General features: G+C 45.7%; 1 protein-coding gene across 4 annotated transcripts in view; it reads left to right on the forward strand.

The window, feature by feature from the left end:
• The window catches only part of MBNL3 (muscleblind like splicing regulator 3), a 106,209-nt gene extending 90,249 nt beyond the window's left edge, over positions 1-15,960 (forward strand). For 3 of the 4 annotated variants that reach the window (XM_066639860.1, XM_066639862.1, XM_066639861.1), the window contains exons 6-9: positions 885-1,035; positions 7,378-7,472; positions 10,218-10,291; positions 11,564-15,960. In XM_066639860.1, coding sequence (XP_066495957.1) covers positions 885-1,035; positions 7,378-7,472; positions 10,218-10,274 — 303 coding nt within the window. In that variant the 3' untranslated portion in view covers positions 10,275-10,291; positions 11,564-15,960. The remainder of the gene's footprint in view (positions 1-884; positions 1,036-7,377; positions 7,473-10,217; positions 10,292-11,563) is intronic. The other variant, XR_010794999.1, reaches the window with a different exon arrangement.
• Positions 15,961-17,841: the final 1,881 nt, after the last annotated feature.

The following is a 17,841-nucleotide window of genomic DNA, read 5'->3' on the forward strand; positions in this document are numbered from 1 at the left end:
GGTGCTTCTCTTTAATTTAGCAGGGGGAGAGTAACTGGCCCTCCTCACCCGAGCAGTGTCTTCTTCTCTCAGTAGCTTCCTTGCAAGGGCTGGAGCTCATCAGTTTAAGAGTTACGTGCAAGTGGACAGGGACTTCCACATGTAAAGTTAGCCAGAGCTAGTGCTCATCATCGTCTTTTGAGTGGTTAATGCTGAACTTCTCATTTTAAATAGCTGTCTCCACTTCCTGTCTTCTTTTCTTAGCTGATAATCTTTATTGTTGTTGTTTTTAAGTGCTTGTTGCCTGCAACTGCCTTCCGATTCTCCCCCTGATCAAGTTAAAATTATTCCTGATTATTACTTTTCTAAAATTTCAATTACTCCTCTTTCCTTTTGGGATCAGATGAACTGAGATGCTTCTCCTTTTGGTCATGTGAGCTACACATGCAAACTGATTCAGAAGTGGCTTAACTGTTGGGGCTTTTCTCAAAGGAGCCTGGGAATTTATCAGGGAGGGTCTTTGAGGGTTGGGGGAGGGAGAATCCTTCCATTCATTTTTTCCCCATGACTGGAGCCACTACAGTTAAGCTTCCTTAAAACGTGGTTTAAATGCGTAGCATGGGCTGTCCCACAAAATTTCACTCTCTCCCTGTCCACTAACTGCTTCTCCTGTGAAGTTGCCTCTTATGGTAACCTCTTCCGGGGCCACAATGACTCAGTCCACCCCATCCCCATTTTGGATCCCGCACAGTTGCAGGTGATTGGCAGATTTGCAGACTGCCAGCCAAGTTTAGTGCTTCCTTTGCAGTGTTATAATATTGTCCTTACATGGGTCTTTTTTTTCTCTTTTTTTTCTTTCCCCCCTCACCCCACCGCCTTTGGTGACCCCCCCTTCCACACTGCAGGCCCTGCCACCTGGTGCCCTTCAACCTCTACCAAAGAGACCAGCACTTGAAAAAAACAACGGTGCCACCACAGTCTTTAACCCTAGTGTTTTCCACTACCAACAGGCGCTCGCAAACATGCAGTTGCAACAGCCGACATTTATCCCAACAGGTATGTTGTCTTGGGCTCCTCCCTTTCACACTTCAGCCTGTGAAAATGACCCCCCCCCCCATGAGAGATGTGCAGCAATGCAAGAAAGGTTTGCGCTGTTTGGTTTTCATTCTCTCATTCCGCAGCCTGGTGCTTGCTCTTTGCGGAGCCACTTGCTTTTTTGGATGGAATTGTGCTGGCGAAACTCTTCTCCCCCCCCCCCGCCACTGCACCAGCGCAGCCTTCAGGTTGCTGGTCTGTGCAGGCGGTACATAGAGCCAGGTGCGCCCTGGGGTGAGGTGGTCTGAAGGGGACAGTCAAGCATTCACATACGCCCCTGACAGAGACTGCTGGGCACCTTGGGAGACCGAGGATCCAGGATAGCTCTCTAGCCCCAGTCTAGTTTGGATCGAGAGGAGCAGGACCTCCCTTGGAAGGTTCAGGATAGAGGACATCTCACTGCATGAGCCTTGGCTAAAAAACCAAAACGTAATAGGAACCGGGAGCACAGTTTGTGCTATGTTTCTTGCAGTGGAAATGAGATTGGAGAAGTTCCCAGATAGCTGCTTCACCCCCTGTCCTGCCTACTGGTTGTTGAGGCTCTTGCATTCCTGGAGATTCAGGAAGTCCCCCCAAAAGAAGCATGGAGTCGTTCTCTCATGCCTGCAACGCAGTGATGCACTTCCTATGAGAAATTGGCCAAACCAACCTCTTTGGTCATCTTTGGCTCTTGTTCCTTCTAGGTCAGGGAGTGCTGTTCCTTTGCTGTTTTGTCCCTACAGCTATTACAAGCCAAAGCGTTGAGCTGCCTCCATTTCCTTCTCCGTAGCAATTTTAAGAACTCAGATGCGGAAATGCTCGTCTGTCTCTGATTCTTGCCTTTTCTCTCCCCCCCCCCCCCCAAACTTGGTGTTTCTGCTAAACTCATCACAAACTGGTTCCTGGATTCTTTGGCAGTTAGCCATGTGCCTGCATAGGACCCAGCTGAAATCTTGCCCGCTTTGCCACCTATTCTAGATCTTCCTGGCTGCCAACTGCCCATGTTTCCACACAGAATGACCCCCTGGCTTCCTTGGGATCTGCTAGGCCCAGATTCCTTATTTCTGTACAATAGGAAGGTTTCTGCCCAGCTCGCTGGGCCACCCTGAGGACACACAGGTGCACAAGAAGGCAAGACCTTGACGGCTGTGTAAAGCTCTTATTTCAGCCAGGGCAGGTGTTCTTCTGTCTGTCCCAGCTACTGCAGCTTTCTGATCTTTGCCAGCTTCTTTGGAAGCACCAAAGCCTCCCCACCATAGGGAGCAAAAAATTAAGGGGGGGTCCCATAACCCAGGTGTGTGTGTGATTTGAAAAGATTGATGATGCACCTGCACAGTTATTAAGGAGAGAAGAGCCCTGTTGCCCCTTTAAGGAGCCAACCAGTTTAGGTGCAGCGAGGCTAAACGGGATGAGCTTTTGCATCGAGGAGGGCTATAATTAAAAGTCCTATCTCAGTTCTGCAGCCTTTCGGGTCAGAGAGGGCCACTTAGCACGACTTCCTCCCCACCCTGAGCCCAGTGAGTGCTACCTGCCTTGTGACATCATTGCACCGTGCGTTTGTCATGCCCCTGCCAGGGTCAGCCAGTGATAAAGCCCAGGGATGTGGCGAGACACAGTATGTGATGGTGTCATAACAGCGTGCCAAAAGGTCACAGGTGGGGGAGTGTTTGTCCATTTTTGGTGGTAGCTCCTTGTCAAGTGACATGTTTTGTTCTGCTGTAGGATGTGGCCTTGAAGCCAGGGGGCAGGTCCTTGCCGGTTTGCAGTGAACTGGTGGCTCTTGCTCACGTGCACAGTTCCACGTTCGCATTCAGAGTGTTGCACGAGCAGAGCTTTCTCCACTGGCTCCAGGGAATAGTTGCACAGGCCTGCAGCATTCCCTCATGTGGAGTCAGACGGGGAAGCTGCTTCTGTTGGCGCAGTGCTCCATGTGGCACAGCCCTGCCAAGCTTCGGACTGTGGCAAGAGTTTGCAAGCCTGAACTCACCCCAGAAAATTCCCATCATATGACGTGTCCCAAGCTCTGTGTGTGTGTGTGTTCGTGTTCAAACGGCATCCAAATGAAACTTGCTGCCAAGAATCCAAGAATGACTCTACTTTTCCATGATCTTAAAGCCGAAGTCTAAAGTCTGATTGGATGGTCCCAAGTCTGACATTTGCATGTGGCTCAGTGATGGATGTTGCCACAGTGGTGACTGACAATAACCTCCTTTTTTCCTTTTCTCTTAACCAAGAGTTCTCTCTTTAACGCCTTAACTGCTTCACTAATGAGATGTCCCTTCTGTTCATCTTTCCACGCTTCACTGCATGGTGCTCAGGGTCTGTTCTGTGCATGACGCCCACAGCAAGCGTTGGTAGGTTTCTCTCCAAAAACTTCAACTTCTCCTCACCTGAATGTGGGGGTGCATTCCTCTGTGTCGCGCGTGGAGGTGGAGGGGAGGATGGCGTGTGGCGCGTTGCGATGTGTCGTGATGTGCTGTGGCAAACTATCCGCTGTCGTCTTAATGGCTGAGGTGGCCATATCCCTTTTCTTGTCTGTGCAGCGCGGCGAATTCGATGACTAAAAAAGTAGGCCTGAGCCAGTGGAAGTGTTTTAAACGCACCTCTCTCCTTCAGTGACCTTTTGGCAGTGCCTGCAAAAACTTTTGCCTGTTCATTTACATTGCCTTTCCTTGCCATCTCTCTCAGTTGGTTTTGTTCACCTTCAGCTAAAGCAGGGGTGTCAAACATAAGGCCCAGGGGCCGGATCTGGCCCACGGAAGCTTTTTATCTGGCCCTCAGGCTCTCGGCTGCTGAGTAGCGCTGAGGTATTACTGCTATAAAGGCAGCCCACATGAAAATTGGGCTCTCCCATATCTTGAAATACGATCAAGATTTGTGTATTTTCTCTTCTGTCCTCTGCAGCTAATGAGCTCCTAAGTGAGAAAAAGTGCTTATTTTTGGTTATGGCGTGTTTAATGACATCATTTCCTGCCTAATGACATCACTTCTGGCCCTCAGCAGGCACCACGAATGCTGTTCGGCCCTTGGTGTGAAACGAGTTTGACACCCCTGAGCTAAAGGACTGTTTTTGCCAAAATTAATTGGTTATGTAGCATCATAATGCCATCTTGTTTGCCCTGTGATCCCTGATTGGCTGGGATCACCTATGAGACTGGTCCAAGGAAATGTTGCTGACATCATCATGTAGCCATGTCATGGTGCCAACCCTTTCGCTACATGATCGCTGTTTTGCCTGAGATCACCCAGATGACTAATTGGTACAAAGACAGTGCCTAGAAGGGGAAAAGTGTTTCCAGGCAAGCAGCAGTTAGGGTAAAAACAAACAAATGTAACAAACCATATTCTTCAAAGGTGAATGTTCCCATAATTTTACAGGAAAAAATCTCTGCCCTCTGAAAATACTATTTTGGGCCCAAAAATTGAAATTGGAGGCTATTGGCACAGCCCTACTCAGAAGCCAACCTGATAGGGATGAATTTCCCAGTGTCTGTGCTGGTTCTGTGACAAAAGATAACAATTTGACCTCCTCTGTTGTCACGTTCTCGCTATCCTCTCCTGGGGCGGGAGAAGAATTCGTTGTGGTGCTGTGCATGCATTCATGGCCAGTGTTAGTCATCTTGGCTGACGTAGGAAGTGAGAAGAGGAGTTGGAGTGGGTTGGCAGTCAGACCACCAGGACAAAAACCTGTTGGACTCTTGGCCAGAGCTTCTTTTATCAGAGAAAAACTGTGGATTTTTGTCCTACGATTTTTGTCCTCGTACAACTGAACTAAGGCAGTGGCTCTCAAAGGTTTTAGCACTGGGACCCGATTTTTTAAAATGACAATCTGTCAGGCCCCACCAGAAGTGATGACATTAACCTGGAAGTGATGTCATGGCCGGCAGTGACATCATCAAGCCCAAAATTTTTTAACATCCCTGCATAAGACAAAATCAAATCAGATTAGGTAAGTAAATTGCAATAAGTTTTAAAATTTATTTAAAATAAGGAACCACCCCTAACCTTCCCAAGCAGTTGCTAATCCATTTAAAAAAAATTCCCGAAACATCCCAAAGGCTGCAGTCCTGTCCACACTTACCTGGGAGTAAGCCCCATTGACTATCATTGTTAAAAGCTTATGCATAGTAGCCTGTTTAAAGTGGAGATCTATAACATTTCCCCAAATGCAGTCACATACCATGGTAGTATTAGTATAAAGGCTAATATAGTAAAAATAAAATAGATGTTGAAATGAATAGGGACACACCTGAAATTGACTCGCGACCCACCCAGTGGAGACTGAGAATTCCAGGCTTTACAGGCCTCAGTGAGCCAGGATTGTCCTGTGTAGATCACCTGATAGTTACTGCAATTTGGGCACTGCCCTTGCGCTGCAGTGCTCAATCAGCCATGTTTGCAAGGAGAGTCAGTGGCAGGTTGGCAGGTGACTGGGTTCCAGACCCAGCAACCTAGGGTTGCATTTGTAAGTCTGGAGGCTTGTCTGCTGGGCATGAGGCTATACGTGAGGCTAACAGCCATACATTTAGATCTCTTATATCCAAAATGCACTCCAAGAACATGGTGTTTAACCTGCCCCTGTCACAGAAGCGCCAGTAGGGTTTGCAGGTCTTCATTGCGTCATCCACAGGATGGGCCTCCTTCCGTTCCAAACAATACAGAATGAATGACAAATATCATACGCACAGCCTAAGTGCAGTGGCATCCCTAAGGCTGGTGTCACCCCCATTTATTTATTTATTTTATTTTAATATAGAACAGTGCAGGTCGCCCAACAAATCGGTAACCTACAAAAAAAACAGCGACCGATTTGATAACACTCACACAACTGACTCAGAGTTCTAGTATGAGCTTGATACATGGAAATGACTCATATTAACACTTGATTGGTTCCCTGCTGTGTCATAACCATCATCATCATTCTTTAGTTATGGTCACAGACCCAACATACTCTGTCATAACACCATCTCATTGACTCGTAGAACAATCAGCCTCATCGATCAGTTATGAGTTAAGGCAATCCACTTTTGGCAACGTAAGGCAGTTGTGTTTTCCTTTTCTGGTTATTTGACTATAACCTTTGATAGAATACAGATATTTTGTCACGGTTTATTTCGTTGCATTCTGCATCAAATTACACATCAAATGATACATAACATGAGGGCATTATTTGAAAACACCAAGGTTTTCACCATTTGGGCCATTAGTGGTGCCACATGCTCCCCGAGTGCATCACTTGTTGCGGCCTTCACCCCCTAGAGATGCTACTGCCCCATCACTTGGGTTGTGGGAATTCGAGGCATATCTGTAAATCGGATCGGAGCCTGAGCTTCCACTTGGTCTTTGGCATTCTCAGACTCACAAAGCCCGCAGGGAATAATGAAGAATCCAAACGGCTTCCTTCCTTCGGCTGCTCTCAACATTAAGCGGTCCTCAGGACTTGTTTAATGCTCCTTTTTGCATGACCACATTCTTGAAAAATGAAGAGCTTGTCAGTCCAGCAGGGTCTAAAGTTGCTGGTGGTTTATCTCCCCTCCCCCCCCCCGGTATTCTGGGTTTTTTTGGGGGGGGGGCTGTGTTGATTGGCTCTCAACAGTGCTCTCTCTCTCTTTGCCCCTCTGCTCTTGGGAGAAATGGGATTGGACCCTGTTAAAGGAGCTGGGTGGACAGAAGTGGTGGTCTTGTCCCAACAGTGTCTTTGTCACAGAACCTGCCTGCTGCAGTGCAGCTCGAAAGAACACAACGGAAGGGGATGTTGCCACTCCCAGCCATGACGCCCCGTTGGGAAGGTCACGTGTCACAGACAGCATCTTGTCCAGATTCTTCCTTGGAAGTGCGCCATGTGCTCTGGATTCATAACGAGGGGGGCAGCAAGTCTTTCAAAGCAGGGTGGGAGCCATGTGCAGCCGCGAGCAACCGTAAGGCTGAGCATTGCTTGTGGCCTTTAACCAGCCACGCCTGTGGAGGGACCACTGGCTCCCTTCCCACCCGCCTTTGGAGACTTGGCCCCCCCCAGAGTCTGGTACATCATTGTTCTGCTTATAAATGTGACTTAAGTGTTGGGAATGTTTTATTTGTTTTTTTCCTCAATTATAATTGTAATTGGCCTTTTCCCCTTTTTCTCTTTTTTTTTTTCTTTCCCTCCCTCGATGCCGTTTTGCTTTGCACTGTGATTGCATGCTGTGCCCCGGTGTATCCTTCCATGACGTCACATGGCTTGTTGCTGTGATTCCTGCCACGCCCCCACCACCTGTTGCCATGGTTGCATAAAAAAAAATGCTCCACCCTCCCGTTATATCGCTTCCATGGCTCCCTACCGCAAAGTTCCCATGATGCACGGTGCTACACCCACCACTGTGTCTGCAGCGACAACACCAGCCTCCAGCGTTCCTTTCGCTGCAACTGCTACAGCCAATCAGGTTTGGCCCTTTCAATAGCTTTATTTTGCCGGGTTTAGATGTGCCGGGGCTGTACAGGATCGTGTCCCACGTGGGGGCTGAGCATCTTCTGCCACAGGGCATTTGGGGCTGGAACACAGGTTGCTTCGGCCACCAGGGTGTCTCCCCAAACCACGTACCTCTCTGGCTGCGCATCACAGAATTACTTCTATGGACATTATAATCTTATTTCTAAGGGGGTTGCCATTATCGTGCTATGAAATACACACATGCACACAAGCACACACTTTTGGCTTGTTCCTAATAGCCACAGATCCCTCCGAAGATGAATGGCAGCACACCAATGTGCAGACCGTGATCAGTGGTTTGCAGGGGTCACGTCTTCCAGGGTGCGTGTTTTGGGCAGCATCCCGGGGCAAAGCGTAGCATGTGTTCCAGCCCTGAGTGCTTCCTCCCCTCCACCCCGCTGTACGTTAACTATCAGTGAGGGTCTCCTGCAAGTCATTGAACCCATGGAGAAGTACAATGTGTACGTGTTTTGAGACTGGTGATGGGACTGTGGTGCTCTTGTGTTCCGTTCCCCCCTTTTTTGGTGGTTCTGGGAGTTGGAGATGTGGTGGATGAAGACTCAGATGTACTAAAGGTCAAAGTTTAGTGACCTTTAAACTGAAAAATGGGCGTTTTCTGCCAGCTTCTTCAAGCCAGGCTGCAGAACAGGCATCTCAGTATTGCGATATGTGTGGGGGTGATTTTTGTTTCTGTTTTAATTCTGAACGATGCATTTGATGTCACTTCTGCTTTCTGTTTATGTGACAGAAATATCACATCAAGCGTCCTTCCCTGCGACATTTTGGTTCTCTCTGTCCTCAGTGGAAAGCAGAAAAGGACATTTACCTTTAAAAAAAGAAAGGGGAGGAAAGGGCAGGAAAACAGCTTGGAATCAAATGGGAATGGCTTTCCAAAAGCCATTCACCTGTCCCAACAATTAATATCTGTTGTGTCAATAGTAGATTTCCTCCAAGCTTCTTCCAGTCCAGATAATGTAATTCCAGGCCAGATGTTGCTGGCTGTCATTCTGTTTTGGAAGTACAACTGCCATCTTCGAAAAGCCTCCTGTTTCCAAGAGTGCCGGCCCATTTTTGAGGAATTGCAATTGGATGAGTCAACTGGAAAAGTTAAATGAGCCAGGAGTGACCTTCAGTGCAGTGCACTGTTTTTGGTAACAATCCCAGTGGTTGTATACTTAGTGCAGTGGTTTTTAACCATTTTTTGTCTCATGGCACACTGACAAGGTACTAAAATTGCCAAGGCACACCATCAGTTTTTTTTTTTTTTACAATTGACAAGGCACACCATGCTGTTGGCGGGAGGTTCACATCCCCCAGTGGCCCTATTAATAAATGACCCTCCCTCAAACTCCCGCGGCACACCTACAGTGTGCCATGGCACAGTGGTTGAAAATGGCTGACTTAGCGCAGCATCTAAATTGTGATTTTGAACGGCATACAAGGGAAAAGCAGGTGTGCAGGGTGCCAGTAGAGCACACAGCTACAGAGATGACACAACAGCTACTTTTCCAGGCAGGCAGGACCGGCTCATCATGTGGCCAACTGAGGTGGTTGCCTCAGGCGGCAGGTCGGTGAGGAGTGCGTCCGTCTCTGTCCCTGCCTACATGCCTCCACTGCTTTTACTCCGCCTCCCACTCCCTGGATTGGAAGAGGAAGGGGAAGTGTGGCGAGGAAGAGAGTGCTGAGCATTGGAGAGTGCGAGGCACAGAGGCTGGCGTAGGGAAGGGGGTAGCGTTTAGCAGGCTGTCTCAAGAGGTTTTGGACCAGCCCACAGGGCAGGAGTTGAATTTTAGGCATGACTGGCATTGCTATGCTAAGGTTTTGGCTGCACCATTTAAGACAGAGCATTGCTTTGACCAGGACAGGTTTGCAGGCACAGTTGCCTTTTGTTGGTGCCGCGATTTGAGCATTGCTCTGTCCCCTTGTTTCCGCAAAGCTTACCTCTTTTGAAGCTGCCCAGTTGCACCTTGCCCATTGGCATGGCCACCTTCACTTCTCGTGATGTCAGGCCTGTGGTCACCATGGCAGAGGGCCAAGTACCCCTTTCCCCATTGTGAAGTCCCACTAGTGGCTCCAGTGCCATTGATGGAAAAGCACTGAGTAGGCTCTGCTCAGTTGTTGTATTTAATCTTTCAGGCGCCTGCAAGCAAACCAGTCATTCTCATCCCAGTCATTTGGGGTGCTGTATTCTCAGCCTATGGCAGCGGCTTCCAGTCCATGTGTTGTGACACCCTGAGGAGTTGTGAGGGTTTCGCAGGCCACTTGCTGCCAGCCAGCAGTGAAACCATAGCATGGGCCTCCAGAAAGCAGTAGGAGACTCAGCACAGCGGTCAGAGCTTCAGTGCCTGAAAACCATGCGCTGCAGAAAGCCCTCATGCCCTCCCTGACCCTCTTACTGCTATCTGGAGTCTTACCTTAGGCATCAGAACCAGGAAGTGAATGGCGGTGATGTCACTGTGTGATGTGTTTCGCGGCATCTCCATTCACTTCCTGGTTCTGAGGAGCAAGCAATTTTCCCCTCATTTGATTCTTAAGTCACCCCGAGCTGCAGGACTTGCAGTGGTCAACCAAGCAAGCCAATGGTTCTCTTTGACTCGAGTGTAGCCCTTGACTGGCCTTGAAATGAACAGACGAAACAAAGTGTCCAGGAAATATTCTAACGTGGAATCTTTTTTCCCCCCTCCGTGTTTCACTGCAGATATCCCAGTTATCAGTAGATGAACTGAACAGCAGCATGTTTGTTTCACAAATGTAGAAGCAAACCACAGAATGGTGAGTCCCTTTAAGCCATGACACACTGAGATTTTGCACCAGAAACTCTTGCAACAAACCATGAACCGATTGGCAGGTTGAGAAGAATTGCATGGTGTGGCTCCAGCATGCTGTGGACCACAGCAGCCTTGCCCCCCACCCCCAAAAGCCTTTGCCCTTTGGATTGACTGACAGCTGCCCTCCTGCTGAATTTACAGGGTTTGGGGTTGGATGGGGGCAGTCAAGGAACAGGCCCTAAACATTTGCAACCTACAAAATCACACATTTGGGGTTGTCTCTTGACTGGATCTCTTGAGAATCATTGTAATCCAATACCTGACTTCGGAGGCCTCCATTCAGTTGGGAACTCAATCTCAGTGGGAATTTGCTTATTTGGTTGAATTTAATCAATTTCTAAAAATATTTTGAATGGCTAAAACCCAGCGCCGTCCGTCCCCCCAATTAATCAGGTCGCAGTTTATTGCTTCAAACCTTTGTGTATCACTTTTCAACAAAAAAAGAAGCTCCCCGCAAAGCAGCTTGTGGAGCATAAATAAATGGTCCCATCTCCTGAAGGGGCTCACAGTCTAACGCACAGAGTTTAGTTACACGTGTGTAGCATACTAGCCACAGCTAGTAAAATAATTGGGTTGTCCTCCATTAATCACATTATCTTAAAAGAGGCGTTCTCTCATCTCTCACACACTGGTGGGTGGAATGCCTTTTCTACAACAGGAGGTAAATGAACGATGGTGGTCTATCAATGGTTCATAGGCATGAGAGCTAACTGGAATCACCATGATCAGAGGCAACGTGCCCCCAGGTGCTTGGGGCTGACAGCAAGAGAGCGCAGCTATTACCGTTATGCCCAGCTTCTGGGCTTCCTGGAGAGATCTAGGATGACCACTGTGGGAAGGAGGACATTAGAGATGAACTCTGGGTCTTGTTCAGGAAGATTTTTCTTAACATTCTGCACCTGGGCTGCTTTCCAAGTGGGTTGGGAAAACCTCTTCTGAGATGCAGATAACCCTGATGAGTGCACAAAGATAGCTCTTCCCATCACTCTTAACCATCCCACAGACCATGTGCCCCTGAGCATCAGTTGCAGGGGAAAAAGAGGGCTATTTCCTTCATGCTCCAGACTTCCTAGAGGCACCTGGTTGGTCACTATTGGACCCCAGGTGCTAGATGTGATGGTCCTGGAGTCTGAATGAACTGGGCTCCCTTCTGGTGTGTTCTGTGTTCCTTTACAAGTTCCCATTCAGTCACTGTGTCCCTTTTCCCTTCTCCCAGCAAACCATGTTGAAATCCTGAAACCTGAAATCACGGAGTACCTGGACTTCTCTCTCTTTCTCTCTTGGTGGGGAAACTACAGCTGGGTTCTTTGTATATGTATAACGTCCATCTTCCCCCTCCTCTTCAACATCTTACAGTAAGCCTATCACAGCCTACACATTAACCAAAAACTGATCCATGGGAATGTCGAGAAAACAAAAAAAAAACAGAAAACAACAACAAAAAAAAGAAAAATAATAATTTTTTTAAAAGCACTATAGAAACAATTAACAAACAACACTCTGTTATACAAGACATAGAAGTAGAGAACTGTAATAATAGACTTTTCTAACACCTTCCTTTAACACACTTAAAAGCATTTTTCGACTACCATCAAGACTAAAGTGCTCCTGCACAGCGGACTGTTGGTTTACTATTCTATCGTCGATGGATAAATGTTTTGTCTGTTTTCAAAGTGTTATCTTAACTGTTTTGTTTACATCCTAGTCTGTTGATTCATTCAGAGAAATCAAAAAAGTGTACATCCCTCTCGCGTATACTCCATGCCATTTTTCCTCCCCATTCTCATCATGTCTTCTGTTTTCATATACTGTGGTTGTTAATGGGTTTTTCTTCTTTCTTTTTCTTTTTTTCTTTTTAAATATGACAAGCTAAGAATGTTATAGTGGGAAACAGGAAATGATGTGCTTTAAAAAAAAAAAGCAAGACACAAGAATGTTCAGATATTTGCTGTATTTTGTAAAAAAAAAATGTATTTGGGCTCATTTTTCGAAGCCTCTATCTGAAACTTAAGACTCCGCCTTCAGAATGGAGTCTCTAAATGTTTGGTGCAAGTTATAGGAAGAGACAGCTGCCAATCTAAAAAGGGGCTAGAAAGCTAAATGATCCAAGAGGGATAGGAATGTGGCTACTTCCTTAAAATTCTGGAGGTCCAGGGGATTCTCAGTCCAATGGCAGAAGGCATCAGGAGCACGGCAAAGAGATTTCTGCATTCAAGTGCCATTTTTGCTGTAAATGGTGCACAATTTTTCTTTATATTTTACTGACCTAGTTTAAAAAAAAAAAAAAAAGCAACGTCACAGCAACATGTAGGACCCGCGCACTGCAAAATGAGGTCTTCTTGCCATTGAGGAGAACTCTATAATTTTCAAATTCTACTGCAGTAGAACAGGAAAAAGTATCAGCCTTCCATTAAAGTGACCTGGCCACATATCCTCTCTGTTTAACCCCAGAAAGTAGCACCAGGAAAACATCCTTCCCCGTCCATTAGGTCTTGCACGTCCTAAAGAGATTTGTCTTTGGAGAGCAATCATGAGGTCAAATAGACAAAGCATAGTGAAGGGATGGGATTGAGGTTGATAAATCACCCAGAGGTTTCTTCCAAGGGTTTTGCTGTTTTAGGTGCCTGGACCTCCACGATCCAGGACACCTTCGGAAAGCAGGCTGATGAGTGGCATTCCAGTTCTGATCTACATTCAAAACTACGAGGACGGGATTTAGCAAGGAGATGGGAGTCATTCTTTTTTTTATTTTTTTTATTTTTTTAAATTCTTTGTAACAGAGAGTACAAGTGTATTTAGTCTTCTGCATTTTCATTTGGCCGCTGTATATTTTGGCACTCTCTGACTGGTAAAGCACAGCATTGCTCTGGGGAAGGGGGGAGGCGGGGAAAAATAGAGAAGAATTTGCCCAGTTCATTAATTCTATAACACAGTGTCTTTTGAGTTGGCCTGCAAGACCATGGTCAAAGTAAGGAGAACATACTGAAGAACTGTTTGGGAGTAAATTCAGAACGCCAACATTAAGGTATAGTTCCCTGTGTTTTGCTGAAAAGGTTATTTTTGTCCCAGAAGCTAATTCCAAAGAATGAAACTCTGTGTGTTTGTGTGTGTTTGTGGCGCGGTCCACAAATTGGGGTCCACAATTGGTCCACAAGTTCTGTCATCATCACCATTGAGATTTGAACCCTCTGAAAACAGACTATCTGGAAAATGCACATTCCAGTGTGTTAGGAAGTATAGTGCTCAGTGGCATAGCTAGAGGGGGTGCAAAGCACTAAGTTTTGCAGGGAATCTGCATCATGCAAGGTGCCCCTTCCCTTCCCCTTCAGAGCCATTCCAGGCAGGGGGAGCAAAACGGAGGCATATGCTAAGTCTTTTGCATGAGGATGAATGTTCTTTTAGTGCTACTTTCCAGGGACTAGGATCAAAATGGGCGTAAATGGCAACTTCGCTCATGCACAGGAGTTTTGAACCTCCCTCCTCCAAGTCACAGCACCCCATGCCCCCTGAAAACACCCCTACCAAATTCAGGGAGCAACACACCAGAATGTCAGAAGGCAGTTTTGCAGCTCCCCTACCCCATGCATGAGCTAACTTTTGCTTGGATCTCACCCAAGTTCTTTAGATGCCTAGGCAGGGAGAGAGGAAAAGTTGCTTAATTCATCTCGTCCGATAGCACTTTCAATACTGATCTCTTCTGGCACATTTCTAGCAGTTTTAATTCTGTCTCCAAAAAGAGCAAGCCTACATCAGCAGTGCGTAACTGGACACCTGCTGCCTCGTCACTGACTTTCTGTTTCCCAACCCTGTAACGTTGTTAGTGGAAAAACAAAATGTGGATTTTGAGTACTTCCTGGGTGAAAATATTTGTATATTTAAAAAAAAAATGACAATGGGTTTTGTACAACCTGTGGCAGTGCCTCAACAGAGAACATACCTGATCTCCTTTATTCAGAAAGGACAAACACGCTAGTGTTCACAGTGTGGGTTTTTAAAGGAGGTTAAACATTATTTTTCAGTGCTAAAAATTGGGTGTTTTTATTTTTTGTTTTGGTATCATCTTGCCACTTTGATGTAACCCTCTCCTGTTTCCTTTGACTGATACTTAACAAATGATACTTAACAAAAACAAACCGGAAAAAAAAAAAATCTTGCACAGATGTCTATAGAATGTAAGACTGAAACTCTTTCCAGAGCATTTATGTCACATTTTTTAAACACTGCAAGGAGCACATCAGGGGGGTTGCAGCCATTTTTGCTGACATCGTTTTAAGTGGCAGAGAGGGGGAAGAACATGCCTCTTGGCTTACACATCCTGGGCACCAGGCCCAAGGGTTCCTGCATCCCTGGGACACAGTGCATGTAAACTCTTCACGCGCATAACAAATATTATTTCTAGCACGGAGGTCCTGTGATGGGTGTTCAGGGTAGATTCATTTTTTTGTGTGCCACAGCCTTGATTGTTCAAAATATACTTGGCAAATTGTTCAGCATTTATTTGTGAGTTTGAGGAAAGTGAGACCTTGAAGCGCTGAAATGCCACCAATTTCAGTACAATCGGGGCAAGCGGGGAGGTGGGGTGGGGGAATAAAATATGCCATTGTAAGGTAGCACTATTGAAAGCTTGTTGTGCAATGACTTCTCTATTCAAGAAAAGAAAGAAAAACTTAGTCGAGAAGACTATAAAATCCTAAATAAGTGCGTTCTCTTTTACAAAGTCACCGAGCTACTCGCTGACTCTAAACATAATGTCACAAACACAAGAGATTCCATCTTTTATTTGACTACGGAGATGTATGTAAAGTTTGTTCAAAATTAGTATGATTTTAGCAAGTTTTTATAAGCTTCCCAAATTTAAACCTTTAATTTTTTTTATTTATCCCATTCTCTTTCCTGCTCTCCTTTTTGTTCCTTTTTTTGGTGTATGTGTGTCCATTTCCTCTCAGCCTTATGCAAACTATATGCAAGAAATGCTGAAACTTTTAGTAAAACGGGTCATTGCAGAGGGAAAATTAAAAAAAAAAAAAGCTGATAGATCATTTCTAAGGAAATAAAACCGCAAAGTTGTTTTGCGAAAAGAGATAAAATTTAAAAAAAAAAACTGTTACTAAACTGTTAAACGTACAATACATTAAAAAAATGACAGAGGGATTTAAAAAACAACAACTATGGATTCATAAAATGATTGCTCTTTATAAAAAATATTTGAAGTACAGTGTTTTTATGAATTGGGATGTGAGTTTTCATAATCCGCTGTGTAACTTGTGTTTTTATGCATTTATTATGCTATTACAAATTTGAGGGCATCTTTTTTTTGGCATTAACATAAAATTGTTCCTTATCCCCACGCCCACAAGTGGGGATGCCCTACTCCATTCCTGAACACTTCCAAATACTCTCTCAGTCTGCCCTGCAAGCTTGAGTGTTTTGGTAGCTGATTACCATGACTGGCTGATAGGCAGATAAAACTGCATCCATTGCTGGCCGATAGCGTCCTTGACAAAAAGCGGCAAAAAGCCAACTGACACCTTAGGTTGGACTTTCCTGATTGGAACACCAGTGGAATTCAGTGGCATAGCTAGAAGGGGGTGCAAAGCACTAAATTTTGCAGGGAGCCTCACCGCAGCATGCAAGGAGCCCCTCCCCTTCGGAGCCATTCCAGGTGGGGAGAGTAAAGCCTCCATTTTGGTCCCCCACCTGGAATGGCTCTGAAAGGGAGGAGCCCCTTGCCCACTTCGGTGAGGCTCCCTGCAAAACTTAGTGCTTTGCAGCCCTCTGGCTACACCACTTCAGGAATTTCCTTCTTGTAACATCAGCCATGTGGGAGAGCAGGAGCATTGAGTCACAGCCAGAGTGCTAAAGGAGAGAGGTTAACCCTTCACCCCTCGTGGCAGTTCCACGACTTAAATTGACCCGACCCCCCCACACACAAACACACTTTTGATTAGCCATATAAGGGAAATTTTGCAGGGTCTTGTGCTGATTGTAGCTCCAGAGGGTGCTGATTGTTTCAGGAGCCCCTGAGGTGTGGAGGGGAAATGGTTGGACCTTCTCCTTGCGCCCTCCCCCCCCATGTCAAAGCCTGGATACAGATCGCCTCCTCCTCCGTGGCTGTGTTTACGATAAGAAAATTGTGCTGGGAGTGTGTGACATCCATGTCATGTGCACCAAATCTCATGCTGGCCAGTGTGACTGACAGGACTCATGATTTGTGGCATTTTCACGTGTGAGAGTGCTGTCATCCATGCAGCCTCTGCAGGTGTGTAAGTGGACAAGCATCTTGCCTGCGAAAGTCACGCTCACTGGGCAGGAACCAAAGAGCTGCTTTGAGTACACACAGTGGGGTTTTAGAAGACTTTGGCCCCGAACACTAGAATGCTTTTTGCCGTGTCACCAGCTGCTTTGAAACTCAGTCTTCAAAGCAGGACGTGGTGTGCATGGAGCAGCCCGTTTATGTGAGAATAGCAAATCCTGAGCTACTATCCCACCCACCCACCCTTTGGTCCTGGCTGTCTCTGGCTCCGTAACAGATCCATGAACTGCAGAGTGGCTTTTGGATTCACAAATCCTGCCAGGAAGCCAGTCATATAGACTGTGGATTCCAGCCATGCTATCATCTGTGAACATGTATTCTGGGCACAGATGAAAATTGGCAGGTTCTGATCCATGCCTGGGAAAGTGAGAAACAGGTCTTGGGCTGCAATCCTAACCACTTACTTTTGGGAGTAGGTCCCACTGCACACAGTAGGACTTATTTCTGACTAAGACTTACAGGGTTGCACTTCTCGAGAGGCTGCAGTGCGCTGCTCCCATTAATGCAGGTAGGCTATGTGATGAATTAGCACCCCGTGAATCATGGTCCTTGTCATGGGAGATGGTCAAAATTTAAATGGTCCCCTTTTCATGCATTGGCTAACAACATAAAAAAATTGAAGATATTGAATGTTGAAGGTACATCAGATCTGACAAGGGAGAACATTTGGTCTCCTTCGTCTTCTCAGCTTTGCCTATTGCTTAATACAATAGTTTTTGTCTCTATGACATATTAGTCCACAGAGTGGGTTAAGAAAGTGGAGTCATCCCTTTTCTAAATCCCAGGTTAAAAATTTAAAAATTCACATTAAAAAGTGAAATTTTTTTTGAGGAATGATACATTCCCCTTCCTCTTGGATGGATGTATAATGCTAAGAATCTGATTTACCATGTGCCTGATGAAGGCCTTAGAATATATTGTGTTAAAAGACTGTAATAACTTTTTTTAAAAAACAGACTATTAGTTGATAGCCTAAAATAATTGTAAATAGAGTTAAAAAGAAAACAAACCTTGTTACTAGACTACCACAAGTTAATTCATGTTGCTTTATTTTCCATTTCTTTTCTTGTTAGTTTTAAAGGATTTTTTTTGTCATTATTGCTTTTTTATAATATATAAATATATATATATATATATATCTTTAGTAACTAATGAATTTAATTTTTGAAGGAGAGTTAGAG

This window comes from Tiliqua scincoides, chromosome 12 (assembly GCF_035046505.1).
Source record: "Tiliqua scincoides isolate rTilSci1 chromosome 12, rTilSci1.hap2, whole genome shotgun sequence".
NCBI lineage: Eukaryota > Metazoa > Chordata > Lepidosauria > Squamata > Scincidae > Tiliqua > Tiliqua scincoides.